This window comes from Psammomys obesus, unplaced genomic scaffold, assembly GCF_907164565.1.
Source record: "Psammomys obesus unplaced genomic scaffold, mPsaObe1.curated_primary_1811, whole genome shotgun sequence".
Taxonomy (NCBI): domain Eukaryota; kingdom Metazoa; phylum Chordata; class Mammalia; order Rodentia; family Muridae; genus Psammomys; species Psammomys obesus.
In genome coordinates, this window is record NW_026586383.1 from 4,638,495 (window position 1) to 4,654,669 (window position 16,175).

At 49.6% G+C, this 16,175-nt stretch overlaps 1 protein-coding gene across 2 annotated transcripts in view; it reads left to right on the forward strand.

Moving 5' to 3' along the window:
- Osbpl10 (oxysterol binding protein like 10) overlaps nt 1–14,642 on the forward strand; it is a 196,812-nt gene extending 182,170 nt beyond the window's left edge. For both annotated transcript variants that reach the window (XM_055601643.1, XM_055601642.1), the window contains 4 exons: nt 5,824–6,010; nt 8,505–8,687; nt 11,377–11,530; nt 13,501–14,642. In XM_055601643.1, coding sequence (XP_055457618.1) covers nt 5,824–6,010; nt 8,505–8,687; nt 11,377–11,530; nt 13,501–13,545 — 569 coding nt within the window. In that variant the 3' untranslated portion in view covers nt 13,546–14,642. The remainder of the gene's footprint in view (nt 1–5,823; nt 6,011–8,504; nt 8,688–11,376; nt 11,531–13,500) is intronic.
- The last annotated feature ends 1,533 nt before the right edge of the window (nt 14,643–16,175 follow it).

The window sequence follows — 16,175 nt, forward strand, 5'->3', positions numbered from 1 at the left end:
CACGTGGGTGCTGGGGAATGTACTCAGGTCTTCAGCTTTGGCGGCAAGCGCCTTTCCCTGCTGAGCCCTCTCACCAGCCCTGCTGTGCACACTTTTGTTGAGCACATAGAGGTGCTGGGCATGTCCTGGCATCTGGGGATACTTAAATAAGCAAAGAAGAAACCGTCATGCCCTAGTGTGCAGCATTCTGCATTTTTGTGACTGGGAAAGAAACGAGTGAGGGGTCATCTGAGTTCTGTGTTGGGAAGTGAGAGCTACAGAGAAAAAGATCAGGAGGAAGGGCCTGGGTGGAGGCTGGCGATCTGCTAGTGGGTGGGGCCTTGCGAGGGGGTGGCCCTGAGACCTAGCTCTGTGCCACCAGCAGCAACCTGAGTGAGAAAAGCCTTTCCAGACCTCCACTCAGGTGAAACTAGGATTCTTTGAGGAAAAGAATGTCAGGGCCAGCCCATATTAAACAGGACTGGCGTTTAGTAAGACATTTAAGCATTGATTGAAGCATGGGAGAAGGACTATAATAGAAAAAGGAGGAGCCGTGCCCACACGTGGGTCTCCACTGTCAGGTGAGCTGACCTGAGACCTTAGCCATATCTCTGTATGTGTGGGTTTTGTGGCTTCTCAAGTCACATCATGAAAAGTTACTAAAAACGTCCCCTTTTCTTCCTTTTGGTCAGCGAGGTCATGGGTATTGCCTGGAGTGCCTTGGGTAGTTGTCTTAGTCGCTGTTCTGTTGCCGTGAAGAGATACCATGACCAAGGCAACTTATAAAAAGAAGCATTTAACTGGGGGCTTGCTTGCAGCTTCAGAGGGTGAGTCTGTGATCATGGCGGGAACATGGCAGCAGGAAGGCAGGCCTGGTGCTGGAGCCGTAGCTGAGCTCACATCTGATCTGAAAGTAGAAGGCAGAAAGGACTAACACAGGCTATTGAAACCTCACAGGCCAACCCCCAGAAAGGTACCTCCTCCTCCAAGGCCATACCTCCCGATTCTTCCTAAACAGTCTACCAACTGGAGACCAGACATTCCAATAAATGAGCCTATGGGGCCATTTCTATTTGAGCCTCCACAGGAGGTTTATAGTGTTGAGAGAGTCTTGAAAAAACTGTAGGTTAGCTATGCATGGTGGTGCATGCCTTTAGTCCCAGTACTTGGGGGTGGGGTGGGGTGAGGAGCAGAAGCAGGCAGATCACTGAGTTCAAGGACAGCCTGGTCTACAAAAGTGAATTCTAGGACAGCCAGGCAGGGCTACACAGAGAAACCTGTCTCAAAACAACAACAAAATAAAACAAAACGAAAAACAAAAAACAAAAAAAAAAAAAAAAAAAAAAAAAAAAGGAAAAAATTGTAGGCTTACATCTGGGAAAGAAATAGGCCATTATATGCACAGGCCTTCAGCATGGTTTATTGCTATGTAGCTTTTTTAAAACTTTTATTTATTTATTTTTAAAGATTTATTTATTTATTATATATACAGAATTCTGTCTGCATGTACACCTGCCAGCCAGAAGAGGGCACCAGATCTCATTATAGATGGTTATAAGCCACCATGTGGTTGCTGGGAATTGAACTCAGGACCTCTGGAAGAGCAGCCAGTGCTCTTAACCTCTGAGCCATCTCTCCAGCCCTAAAATTTTTGTAATTACATCTAATTATACTTACGTGTGTATGTATATAATGCACACGTGAAGGTTCAAAGGATAGAATCAGTTCTTTCTACCCACCATGTGGATTCTGGGGATTGAATTCGGGTCGTCAGCCATGAGTCTCTAAGGGAGCAGTTGTGTTCCAAGGTGGGAGGGCTGAGAGGGGTGTGCCTGGGGGTGGGAGAGTGAGGGTCACTGAGGTGGGTTTTCATTTTTGCATGTTGGGGGTTTTTCTAAGAGAGGATTTTCTTTTGTAGTATTGACTGGCCTGGTCCTCACTGTGCAGCCCAGGCTGGCCTTGAATTTCATGTAGTTCTCATTGTTAGCATCGCTAGTGCTAGGTTATAAGCTTTAGCCACCACATCTGGTTCTTCCCTGAGGTGGCAGGTTATATATATATATATGGCACATGTATGCATATATGCCCAGCACAGTGAGCAAATGAAAGTCAGAAGACAGCATGCAAGAGTCAGTTTTCCAGTCATATAGGTTGCTTGGCCTGAACTCCCGATTCTCCCGTTGTCACCAGGCGCCTTTGTCAAGCCACCTTGCCGGCCCTCGTTGGGTGTTTGCTGGGAGGATTTTGCTGGAAGTGTGTGTAGCTACGAACAGAGCACAGAGGGAGAGGGAGTGGAGGAAGAATGGAGGGTCACCGTCGGCTAAGGGTGGTGCTCCTGTGGAGAGCCATACGCATTGCCAGGAGGGTCCCTGGCCAAGGTGCAGTTATGTAATGTAAAGGCCTCAAGGCCAAGGAGCTTGCTCTGGGAACCCTGGCCCCTGCTGTCCAGGGGTACAGAAGCTTTAGCAGAGACAGAGAGGCTGTCACCAAGGGTGGTGTCCCATGGGTGGAGAGGCGGCTGTGGCAGGCCAAACTGATCAACTGTAAGAAGATAAATTATGACTATGGTGTCCGGGCGCGGAGGTCACGGTGACCAGATGGCCTTTGTCTGTGGTGATGTCTGAGTGCAGGCCCAAGGGAATTCTCCAAGTGGGATCTGGGGAGAGTAAATACTGCCAGTACCGCTGAAGAAGCAGTACCTGGAGGGCGCTCTGTGTGATCTCTCTCGCTGGGGACTCGAGCTTACACCCTGAGTCTGGATGGGCAGTCCAAACCTGAGACACTTCCCAGAAAGTTCCCAAGGTCACAGGTTCAGGACCATGTGAGGGGAGATCTAAGCAGGGAAGAATGGTTGCTGTCCCATCTACCTTCTAGCCCCTATCAGGGCCAGCCAGGGCTGCCTAGGCCTGTCCTGGAGGAGGTGTCAGGTCAGACATTTCCTTTTGGACCTGTCCTCTGCCTCAGTCAACCTCCTCCTGAGCTCCGAATTCTCCCCAGATGCAGGCCAGAATGCCACCCTGGGCAGCAAGCCATCGGGTAGGTCCCCATAGCTGTGCGGTTGAGCGGAAAGCTCAGGGACAGGCCAGCTAAGGCCCGGAGGTGTATGTTTGCAGTGACTTGTGTCCTTGGATCTGTATTGGAAACAGGAGCAGTTCCTCCTGTCTTTATTGAAAAACAAAACTTGGGGCCCAGGAAATGACTTAGTAGGCCAAGGCACGCCAGCCCTGAAAACCCAAATTTAATTCCTAGGACCCACACGATGGGAGGGGAGAATCGACTCCCACAAGTTACCTTCTGGTTGCCATGCATGGCCCCTCTCCACTGCCACACACGCTCGCACATGCATGCGTGCACACGTGCACACACACACACACACACACACACACACACACACACACGCATGCATGCACGATACATTGATAAAAATTAGAAAAAATGGCATTTGGGTTATTTTGTTTGATTTTAATATTTATTCTAAATTCTCTGTGGAATATATTCTTTAGCTGGTTTTGTTTTGTTTTGTTTTTTTAAGAGAGATTCTGTCTGTAGTCAAATGTCCCTGCACCGCCAGGTCCTGCCTATTTCATGCAGACAGAGCCACAGGCCTGAGAACCTCCTTACTGATAACGGGCTCTAGAAAGCCTTACTTCTCCAGGCAACTTGACTGGCCCTGCCCTTGGTGTGGGCTCCAGCAAGCAGGCTAGTACCCAGATGGCCTGGTTAGGGATAGGAGGTTAGGCCCTGAGGTGAGGTTGCAGCCTCAGGGAGAGAAGCTGAGCATCTGCAAGGCCGTTACTATCTTGGCTTCCCTTCCTGATGCGGTGGTAAAAATGGACAAGAGCAACTTACGGGAGAAAGCTTGCCTGGTTGTCAGTTGTGGGTTGGGTTACGTCATTGCCGGAGAGTCTCAGCAGAAGCTTGAGAGAGCTGGTTGCCCTGTGTCCCCGTCACAAGAGAGCAGTAGACTCGTGCGTGCTGGAATGCGCCTCACTTCCTCCTCCTCTTTCGTGGACCCCAGCCCATGGCCTGGCACTGTTCACATCCAGGGCAGCCCTTCCCACCTCAAATGACCCAATTAAAGCCCCTCATAGGCACACCCTCAGAGCAGCCTCATCAATCAGCTCCTCCCTGAGACTCCCTTCCCAAGCGATTCCACCTCAGGCCACATCTGACAGGATATGTTCTCCTGTAATCGAGGGGAGGAGACGGTGAAGTTGTATTTCTGAGAAAGGCTAAATGTATGCGTTTGCTTCCAGACTGTAATTTATGAGACCGGGGAATTTTTGAGGGGGCCCACCAAAGGTCACATGATAAGATTGCGAGGTATGATCTATCAGGCCAGTGAAAACTAACTCTCATGTCTACTGTGTAGCCATTAATACCTGCAATGTGCGTGGAGGCCTAGAAGTGACTGACAGCTTCTTCCAGACTCCTCTCTGGAGAGGTGGCCGGTGGTTGAGGAGCCAAGGAACGTAGAATCGGAACTGGGAGTGACAGGAACGTCCTGGTGGCTTTTTTCCTTTTTCTTTGAGACAGGGGCTGTTTTCACTGTATTATTCAGGTTGGCCTTGGTTCTCAGTCCTCCTGCCTCAGGCTCTGGATGACAGATGTGGGCCATCACACACTGTGACTTCTCTTTTCCAACCTTCTGGTCTAGCCCTTGCCTCTTGTCTCCTCAAGCTGCCCAGTTTGCGGAAGTCTTGCACAAAAGGAAGCTTTGTGACAGATGTTTAGGCTAGGCTCTTTCATTAGGCCTGGGTCAGAAGCCACGATGGTGTGAGTGAGGCATCTCACGCCCCTGTTGATGATGTGAGCAGAGGGTGGGTGTGATGATGGGGCATCAGACTCTTTCCTCGAGGTCTGTACCCAGACCTCTGTGTCCCGCCTACCACACCCCCTGTGAGTGTGCGAATTCTCTCTCCCCTCCCCTCTGCCCTCTCCTCGATCTCCCTCTGCTCGAAACCTTTGTTTCAGAAGAGAAATAAGGACTGACCATGGCCTTTAGGCTCCATCTATGGCATCCCTGAAACCATGATCCCCTACCCTGGGAGGCTGTGAAGCTGGGAGGGCACCATGGAGGAGCTCTCAGGAGGCTGGTGACCAGTGAGCACTCGGGCCTCAGGGGGACTGTTGGACCCAGTCTCCACTCTTGCTCCCCAGGGAACCAGGAACATCACAAACCCCTTCTAGCCGTGTATATCCAGTTAAAGAGCAGAGCTGCCATTCATGTAGGCTCAAGGTACCCTTGGCAGTGGCTGCCCTTGCCTCAGTTCTGAAGCGGTGGGAGGCAGGGCGATGCATGCAAGTCTAGGTGCTTGTTCATGGGGTCCTCTCACACTCCAGCTGCCCTGGAGCGAGACCGGAGCCTTGGCCTTCCATGTTGGTCTGCTCAGCCTGCATACCTCTGCAGGCCACCTCTTCCCACACAGGGGTCCTTTTCCTGGTCTTTCTTGTCATCACAGGGAATTGCATATGCAGCTCTATGTACCGGTCTCATCTAATACCTAGCTCAAATGCTCCTTCCTTGAGGCACATTCCTCTTCTAGGTTCACTTGTCCTAACAGGGGCCTCCTTGGCACTGTCCACCTCTCCCCTACTGCCTCGGTCCCACTCGCAGGGGTGTGTTTGCTCCGTGACTAATGTCCACCTGGGTGACGGAGCAGGTCTACCCTGCTCATGGTATTTTCCAGAGCTGCAGAACACAGGGCGACGAGCAGAGAGTTCTGTCCAAGTGAGGGGCGTGGCCATTGTTGCAGGAGCCTCATGGGTTTCCCGCCTGACTGCTCCTGTCCTCCATGGTCTCTGCTTTGTCCTTGCTGGCCTGACTCTCCTTCTCTCCTGGAGGTGTGCTTCGGCTCTTGGACCACGGAGAAGACTATGTCTTCACACTGCCCAGTGCCTATGCCCGCTCCATCCTCACCGTCCCGTGGGTGGAGCTTGGAGGGAAGGTCAGCATCGGTTGTGCCAAGACCGGGTACTCTGCCACTGTGACGTTCCACACAAAGCCCTTCTACGGAGGGAAGGTCCACAGGTAGGAAGCAGCCAGGACTCTGGCCGTGTTTCTTTTTATGTCTCAGTCTCCTCACACTCTTTTGAAGAAACTAGGCATGGTGGGCACACCGGTAATCCCAGCATTTAGGAGGCAAAAGCAGGAGAGTCTGAAGTTCAAGATCATCCTTGGATACTTAAACGAAGCTAACTTGGGATACAGGAGATGGTCTCAAAAACAAAAAAAAACACCAAACCAAACCAAAACCCACAACAAACAAACAAACAAATAAACAGATGGATTCCTAGCCAGGCATACTGCCACTTATCTACAAGCCCAGCCCTCTGGAGGCAGAGCCAAGAGAAGCTCCTGGGCTACCCAGCACACTCCAGGCTAGCTTAGTTTACACAGTAGGACCCTGTCTCTAAAAGCCAAGGGCTGGGCCATACCTCATCAGTAGAGTGTTTACCAGACATGCACAAAGACATGGGTTCAATTTCCTACTGTGCTACCCTGAAAAAAGATGGCATTTCAGTAACCATAACCCTAACCATCAAGATAGAATGAACAGATCCTATTTGCAAAAACACCTCTTCCCCAACCCCCTGCCCACATCATAGGGTAGGCTTTGGGCCCTCCTCACTCATTTATTGGGAGGGGGGTCTATGGTATACAGAAGTCACCCAGAGAATAAACAATCTTTTGACGTCCTACTTTATAGTGAAAGACCCTGCAAGCACAGGCATTGTGGCAATCCCCATTTCTCAGCTCCTGGAGTCCTGGGCATCCAAGCCACAGACTATGTCTCTGTCCTTAGGGGCTGGGGAAACCAGATTTTGAACTAAAGGAGAGGTCACCGTGGAGGAAGGTCTGCCACTGTGCAGACCTCAGATCCCAAGCTGCTTCTAGGGCCTTGCTGGTGTGGTGCTGCCTGGGGGCACATACAGACTCCCTCAGCAGGGGGCTGGATCGGATGCTGGTTGGGTGTTTGTCTTCCCAGCATTCAGTTGTCAAGCTGGCAGTTGAAAGACAATAGCTAGATCTTCGAAAGCATTGCAGCCGTGTGTCCCCTATGGAGAGCCGATTGCGAGGCATTTCCGGCCACACCACTGGACCTTTGCACCACTAGGCATGTCCACGAGGAACCTGAATAGTTCTTAGGCCAAGGGAGGTGGCTTCCAAGCCTACACTTGAAAACTGGACATGTGGGCTCAAGAGATGGCTCAGAGGTTAAGAATACCTAACTGTTGTTGCAGAGGACCAGAGGTCAGTCCCCAGCACCCACACTGGATGGCTCACAACCACCTATACCACCAGCTTCAAGCACTCTGATGCCTCCCATCTCCACAGGCACCCACACTCAGCGTGTGCATCCCTCTCCCCCAGTACATGTAATTAAAAGAATCAAAATAGGAAAAGCAAACTGGAAACGCAGCACAAGCTGGGCCACTGGGGCCAGAGGGCTTGGCTCCAGGGGCGTTTCCTTCCACTCAGATGTAGAGCCCTGGGTTTCGCAAACCATGCCCAGGACAACAGTCTTCACAGGCCTCTTACCATCATCGTTGTGTGCATGCTTGAGTGTGTGGGGGTGGGGAGGGTGTGGTGGTGTGCCTGTGGAAGTCAGAGGTCAGCTCTGTGGCGTTGTCTCTCTCCTTCCACCTTCACATGGGCTCTGGGGAATCTAATTCAGGCTTTACCTGCTGAACCATCCCCCGGTCCCACACATGGTCTCTTAAAGAGAACTGGAGGGTGGTCATCTAGCGCTCGCTGAGTCCACAGGGCCTGCCGTGGACTAGCAGGTTTAGCTCGGCCTCTATCTGGAATGTGTGGATGCTGGGGAGATGCATGGACTCTGGGGAGTGGCGGGAGCAGCCCAGGCCTCATCCCCGCACAGAGCTGACTTTGTGGTGATTGGATTGTTTGCTTTAGCTTCTGTTTTTTGTTTTGTTTTGTTTTGTTTTTGTTTTTGAGACAAGTTGCTGTAGAGCCTAGGCCAGCCTCCAATTTGTAATCTGCCTGCCCCTGCCCCAAATGCTGGCATTACAGGCATACACCACAATGCTTGGCATAGAACCAATACCTTATTTAAGGATGGAAAAGTTCTTCCTACACGCTTTCCATGGTAAAAATGTAGCACTAGGAGATGCTGTTTTGGAGAGGAGGGAATGTATTTTAGTGTTGGATCATCCTGGTGACAGACGGCATCTTATACAACTGCTGAGCTCATCTATCAGAACAGAGAAGCAGGCTCTGACCGCTCTTACTGTTGATCCATCTTCAAACTTGATTTGGACTTATTCCATGGTTTTGCCCTTTTCTCTTTCCTTTCCTTTCTCTATTCCGTTCTCTTTTTAAATACAAAGTCTATCTGCTCAGCCCAGACTAGCCTTAGTCTTGCCTAGATTCCCCTGCCTCTGTTTCCTAGGGGCCAGGGGTTACACGCAGGCAGAACACTCCATTCTCCCTAAACCACCCTTTAAAAGTCTGTGAAGCAGAGTTCACCTTTTTGATTCATTTGACTCATTGATTGATTCAGGGTCACAGCAGAAGTGAAACACAACCCAACCAACACCATCGTCTGCAAAGCACACGGGGAGTGGAACGGCACGTTGGAGTTCACCTACAGCAATGGGGAGACCAAAGTCATCGACACGACTGCCCTGCCTGTGTATCCAAAGAAGCTTCGACCTCTGGAGAAGCAGGGGCCCATGGAGTCCAGGTGCGGCTGCCCCGCTCGGCTGCCCGCACCCTGGCCGAGACTCACAGGAAACGTCAGCAGCACAGCTAATGGCAAAGGACCAGAGGGCGCTTCCTTCAGCTGTTGACAGCATGCCCACCCCTGCCCATTGGGGACAAACCCATGTAGCTGTCACTTGGTTTGCAGCTGTCATGCCCCTCCCCCAATCTGGCAGACTTGTGCTGCCTGTCCTGAGCTAGCTTGTCCACCCAACTGCCGTATTATTGGTTGATTATAGATTAATCATGGGGTTGCTGCTAACTGAAACAGCTATGCAGTGAGGCAGTGGAAATTTTCTTTTTCATACTTGATGGTTATTTTTAAAATATTGAGTGCCGACACGGGTAGTGAAATCAACTCCACACATCCTGTGCTTCTGGTAGAAGCAGATGCGGCTTAGGGACCATTAGATTTAGATACATGAGCTCACTTTAATCTTGTATTCTATTTCTGGGGAATCTATTTGTTGGCTGGAAAATTATTAAATCCAGAAAAGAGCCAAACATGAGTTTATTTTTGAGAAAGCCGTTCAAGAAAGAGAAACCATATAATTGCTTGCTATTTGGAAAAGGGTTAAGTAAAATTATGAAATATCCATTTAATTATTAATTAAATATGCACTATATTGTATATTATGTGGCTTCTGGAAGTGACAAGTATAGGTCTATGAGCAGGTTATTCATAGAATATGCTATTTTGATATTTTAATCTAAGCTATTAGCCAACATGGTCCATGAGTCGAATTAAGCCCTGGCTGGTTTACCATTTTTTTCTGTATTCATTTATGCTTATGTATGTGGGCATGTGTGTGCCACAGCACACATGTGGTGATCAGCAGATAGCTCCTTCTACCCTGTGGATTCTTGGGCTCCAACTTAGGGTGTCAGGCTTGGTGCAAGTGCCCTTACCCACTGAGCCATCTTGCTGGCCCACAGCTGATTTTTTTTTTTAAAATAAAGTTTTACTGAAAAGTAGCCATGCGGAGGCTGGAGAGATGGCTCAGAGGTTAACAACACTGGCTGTTCTTCCAAAGGTCCTGAGTTCATTTCCCAGCAACCATGTGGTGGCTCAGAGCCATCTATAGTGAGACTTAGTTCCCTCTTCTGGTGAGCATACGTGCAGGCACACATGCAGGCAGAATGCTATATACATTATAAATAAATAAATCTTAAAAAAAAAAAAAAAGCAGCAGTGCTCATTCATGGCAGTACTAGTTCATTGGCAACAGCAGAGTTTTGCTGCAACCAAGACCCATTAAGATTTACTATCTGGCCCTGCATGGACAATGTTTGCCAAGGCTTCCTTTAAATCGAAGTCTGTTTTTTCCCAGGTGGTAAGGAAATGTGTGAAAGGCTTTGCTGGGACTAGAAAAGTGTAGAGCTGCATGGAAGATGTGCTTGCTGAGTGGAAGAAAAGCAGGGTACAACAGTGTAGACAGGAGTTAGGCACAGCTGTAGGGCCCTCTTTTATACTGGTTTGAAAACCAGCCATATTTATTTGTGGTGGTGAATACAACTTCTCTGTGCTGAGGTGGAGGTATGAACTCTTCCTTCCCCCCACCCTGACTGTTGGGCTGTGGCTTCAGGAAGAGAAAGGGGTATAATAAGGAGGCAGTCCACCACCAGCCCCATTGCAGGGACATGCCCAGGATGAGGGTCAGCTACTCCTTGGTCAGCCTCTCGGTACTGGGAATCCTGCAATGGGCAGGGAAGGAACCCAGTGCCAGTTAGAGGGGCTGCTGGGCTTTCTTCTCCCCGTGTGTGTATTTAAGCATAGTGCTAGGCATGGAGACAGTGACTGCCTGAGGTCTAACGCTCAGGAGGCTGAGGCAGGAAACCAAGCCAGCCTGGGCTTATATACCATGAGACCCTGCCTCAAAACCCAGCAACACAGACAGCATGCAGCTGACCGGAGAGAAACTGAGCTACCCTCGTAGGATGTGGGATGGCTGTTCTACAATCTGTCCTCAGCATCCCTGCCCAGGCTCAAGCCTCCGAGTCAGAGCCTCAGCATAACTCGTCTGGTAGTCTTAGCTCTACTGTGGTACCAGCCTGAGGAGACTGCCCGTCCTGTGCGTGTGCTCCTGATGACCAGAATGCTGTCTGAGCAAAGGTGGTGTCTGGGATCACAGAGGCAGGCCTGGAAATGCCACTCTGACCTTGCTAGACCCTGTGCTAGCTCTTGGGGGACACCCCTGACTTCCTCTTGAGCCTGCCCCTCCCTGCTCTGATGTTTCTTCCTCCCTCTCCATCTTCTCCTAGCTTGGCATTCTGGGCTTTTAAGTCAGGTTCCCTGTTTTCCACATTCATTTGACACTGTTTTCTCTGCAAAGCACACCTACTAATTGTCTCTGGGTCATGACCATGAAATGCATTCTTCTGAGGTGTGTAGAGGGGTGCTTGGTGACAGCTGTGCACACCTGCTGCCCCTGGTGGTGGCGGTAGCACTCTGTCTGCTCTTTCCAGTAACTTCCATCTCCAGAGACTTGCTGTTTGAGGCAGGTAGTGTGGAGGCAGCAAACGTGACCAGGAAGCCCTGGGTCCAGACGGGCTCCTGTGTTTCAGGACACCTTGGCTGGATTCCCGAAGACAGCTTCCTAGACCTCCTTCCCTCTCTGGCTGCTGTCGTCTCAATATCTGGCTCAACCTGAGGGTTTCCCTTGCCTTCCTAGGAACCTCTGGCAGGAAGTCACCCACTACCTGCGGCTTGGGGACATCGAAGCTGCCACAGAGCAGAAACGGCGCCTGGAGGATAAGCAGAGGATGGAGGAGCGGAAACGGGAGACCCTTCGCACCCCTTGGCGGCCCAAATACTTCATCCCAGAGGTAACCCTGGCCTGCTGCTAGGTGCTAGCCCCATTAAGGTCACCTCAGCTTCTATTGCACAGTTGGATGGACAGGGCCAGGCCGGCCTTGGGTAGAGCAGGTAGAGAGTGGCTCTGGCTTGGACTGTGGGCTGGAATTTGGGTTAGGATTTCCCCAAGGAATTGGGACCAATCTCACACCATCTTGAGGGCAGAAGTAGGCAGCTGATGCTTGTCCAGCAGTGTTCCTCCATTCAGAAACCCTTCTGGCCAGCCAGGCCCAGGAGGAGACTGTGGCTCTGTTCCACCACTATCCCCACCTAGCTGGGAGGTTCCCCCTCTTCCCTCTCTACATCTGGGTGGCCAGAAGTTCTCGCCATTGAGTATTTCCACAGTGTGACCTTCTGTGGACAACATGGAAGGGACATACAGAGCAGAGCTCCGCAGAGCCTCTGCCTGCAATGCTGCTCCCACCTCCACCCCTCAGGGAAGCAGACAAGGGGCTGTGTGTCCATTCGAGGTCAGCCTTAGTTTTGTATCCTATGGCTGAACTAGAATACCCTGATGAAAGCAACGTAGGGAGGAAGCAATGTAGGCTCGCAGTCCCATCACCGTGGGCGAGTAAAGGCGGCAGGCCCTTGAGGTGGCTAGCCACATCTGCGGTAATTTACACACGCACTAGCTCACTTCTGACCGTAACTGTTTCAGTTAATGTGACCAAGATGGTTCTGGGCAGACACGGGCCTACCTAATCTAGATGGTGTCAAGGTATCACAGGGTTGTCTAGCAGGTAGGAGGGGAGGGGGCTGGGGGTACAGCTCAGTTTGTGGGCTGCTTCCCTGGCACACTGGGTGTGGTGTTACACATTTGTAGTGTCAGCACTTAGGAGCTGAAGGCAGAACACCGGAAGTTCAAGGTCACCCGAGCTGTGTAGTGAGCCTGGTGGCTTGGAGAAGCAGGCTAATTAGTAGTGGGAAGATTTGTTTTTATCTTCCATGCAGATAACAGATTCTTTGTGAGGAGCCAGGGTTAGGTTATGAAGATTACGATATTTGTATGATGCGAAGGCATTATATAAATTTAAACGCCCATAGCTTTGGATCAGTGGGCTACAAGGATGGACTGTTGTGTCTGGCTGTTGGCTGTGGGGTGAGCTAGAACAGCCTAGTGGCATGGATGGGGCAGGAACAATTTATGGACAGGTACAGGAGGTAGGAGCTGAGACTGCGACTGGAAAGCCACACTTTGGTTCAGACTTGAAGGCACTTGGGAGACTGCCTTGAAGGGTCCTGTGTGGACCTGGGTGATATAAATCCTTGAGTTTTCCTTGAGGAGAGTCCGCGAGACAGCTTGCCTGACTTACGTGGAAAGTTGTTCGTTAGACAAACCACCACTTAAAGTTCTGTCTCTGGGGCTTGATAAAGGCCACCATGTCTGTAACAGGAGGACACCTAGCATCCCGACACGACGATGATTAGCTTCCACCAACTGCACTCCCTTCCGGAGGCCATTCTGAGTCTTTTCCTCACCTGGTGGCTGAAAGGGTGGTGTTCCTTCTGAGGACACCTGCCAACGTGCCTTCACTGGGTGGGTGGGCTTTCACGTCACTGGTCTGTGTGCATGCTCCCTTCACCTTTCCTCTCTGATTCATCCAGCCAACCTTTCTTTCCTAGCCACTGTCTCTCAAAATTTTCTTGCCAAGTCTACAGAGAAGAAGCTGTAGAGACCCCTTGTATTGTGATCATTTCGTGGGACTTCTGTTTAAAGTAAATGCATACTTATCTCAGCTGGGCCAGGAGACAGGTACCCTGAGCCTGTCAGAGGATACAGGGGTAGGGAAGGCCATCAGAGAGGCCTGGGTGGGAGGGCTAGGGTCAGGTCTTGGCCAGTGCTGTGTGGGCTGCATGTATCAGAAGCTGGCTCTCTGGGAGGTGTCCTTGCAGCTCAGCTCTGTTAGCAGGCCCTCCTGTCACATCCTTCCCTCTCTTGCAGGGCGATGGCTGGGTGTACTTCAACCCCCTCTGGAAGACACACTGATGGGTGGCGGTGCAGTGGCGCCCTTGATAGGCCTGATGTTTAGGAATAAAGTGGTACAGTATCAAGATTTTGTTGGCATTTGCGGAAACCTCTTGTGAGCATCCAAGTCAGAGAAAGGGGTCATATACTGTGAAATGTGCACCCCAAATTCTGCCCGAGGATTTATTCAAGAGCCAGCTGAGGCATGTGTGCATACATCTGCACACACCAAGGCTGAACTGGGTAATCTTGAGCTCCTTTTTATTCACAAGGTTTGATGTTTTGTATTTTTCACTTTGCCAAGGTAGTTTTACACTTATGAAGGTCTTTTCCACTCACCAACTCCTGTCACAGTGCAGGTTGAAGCAGCATGGCCAAATGAAGTCCCTGTCTGAAAAAGGAACTCATTCCTGGCAGAAGGGTGGGTGGCTACCCTTTGCTTGTTATGATCCACGTCCAAGGTTGTCTGTCCACACCTGGGAAAGAGCAAGTAGGCCTTCCAGTTGGACAAGGGGACAGGAAGCCCCTGGAGGCTGATGTGGAGCCTTCTAGAAGGGGGAGTGGCTTTGGATGAATCAGAGCCAGACCCACCAGGCAGTTTTATCCCATCTTTCTGACACTTCTCATGCCCAAAGTATGAGCACCTATGTTCTGCACAGCAGAAAACACATCACAGTCACAACAAAGGGCTCCAGAAGGTCAGTACACGCATGCATACACTACAAAAACCACCACTGCCTCATATCTAGTTGGGGAAAGAGAACAAATAAATAGTCTTGTGTATTATTATTATTTTTTTCTTGATTTTGACCCAAACTGCCAGGAAGCCACTGTAACTAGGACAGACATGAGACCGTGGGGCCCACTGTCCCAGCTGAGTGTCAGTCTTCAGCCTTCACACAGGTCAAACTTGGACCAAACAAACTTGAGAAAAGTAAAGTTTAACTTGATTTTTGCTCAGTGCTTACTTTATCTTTACCATGCCACCCCATATTTATAAAATTCAGTAGCATGAACGCTTCTCTGTAGTAATACTAATTTTGTGCCTTTTGTCTGCTTTCTTAAGACCAACTATTGACACTTTGTAGACATTAGACAAATATATTTCGATTAAATAATTCTTGTGTCTTGTGTGTTATTTTTAGGGATTCAAAAGTTCTGATTGGTGGATCAGTCTCAAGACTTCTTGCTTAGGTATTGCTAATAACCATACTTACAATGGAAGTTTTTTTTTTTTTTTTTTTTTTTTTTTTTTTTATGTGCATCATGTGCCCTGCCTGCAGAGGCCAGAAGCGGGTGTCAGTTCCCTTGGAGCCAGTTACAAGTGATTGTGAGCAAGCTGCCAGATATGGATGCTGGCAGTCGAACACCACCAGTTTTAACCACAGCCCTGTTTTAAATACACTGGAAAAATCCCAGATTAGTGCCACTTAGGGGCTACTAACTATCAATACTATGAAGCAAATGATTATGAGTACCATGTTTAGGGCCAACCTGAGCATTTACAATTGAGATTCCATCCTTTTGAGATTCCATCTCTAACAACAGTCCTGACAAAACTCTAAGCCTGGATGAAAAGAACAAATTCCTAGAAACACATCCTACTAGGAATGAATCATGAACTAAGGAATTAGAATAGATCTATAAATAGTAAGGAGATTGGATCAGTCACTTAAAATCTCCCAAACAACAACAAAATGCCAAGACCAGATGGCCTTAGATGAATCTTACCAAACATTTAGTTATGCCAGCCATTCTGGATTGGCCTAATTTGCCAGATGATGCCCAGCACCAAAGCAAAAACAAAAGGACTAGCATCCTGTATAAATTTTCTTAAATCCTAGTGCAGCAAATTCCACAGCATGTTTAAACCATTACAGACAACACTGAAGTTTATTTTTAGAGGGCAAGGGTGGAGGAATGCAGACTGTGTGAACATAGCACACATTAATAAAGAGGCTAACTACAGTCATCTGAACCCATGGAGAAAAAGCATTTGACAAGATTCAGTCCCACTCATGATAAGCACACACCCCAACTCAATAATGAAGTCTACATGCAAAAAGGCCACAAACATTACAGAGTTGAGAAGTTAAAGCCTAAGTAGGGATGCTGCTTTTGACACTGCCATCGACACACTACCAGAAGTTCTAGGTAGGGCTAAAGAAGACACGACTCAGCTGAACATTCTCTTGTATGGCAGAAGCCACCAATTTATCTCGAAAATCCAGGACTCTACACACAAAAAATTAAAGTCCACCCAAGTAGGCCATGAATTCTTGCTTCAAATGCTTCCCCGCCCTCCATAAAGAGGACTTTTGAAAATAGCTACATAGCCTATGTTTTGCACCAATTCTGAATGTTGGCTCCACACCAGGGGAAAGCTTCACTGAACGAGCAAGGTGAAGATGAGGCTAATCCCTGTGCCCAGCCCAGGCCTGCTCTCTCTCAGCCTGGCAGGTACTGCCTGGGTCTGTGCTGTTTTAAATGTGACTTCTGGGGCTGGAGAGATGGCTTACTTACTGCTCCTGCAGAGGACCCAGATTCAGTTCCCAGCACCTTGACAGGTAGCTCAGGACTACTAGTAGCTCCAGCTCCAGGGCATCTGACACCCCTGTCTGGCCTCCGTGGGCAAGGACACCATGCGTCTC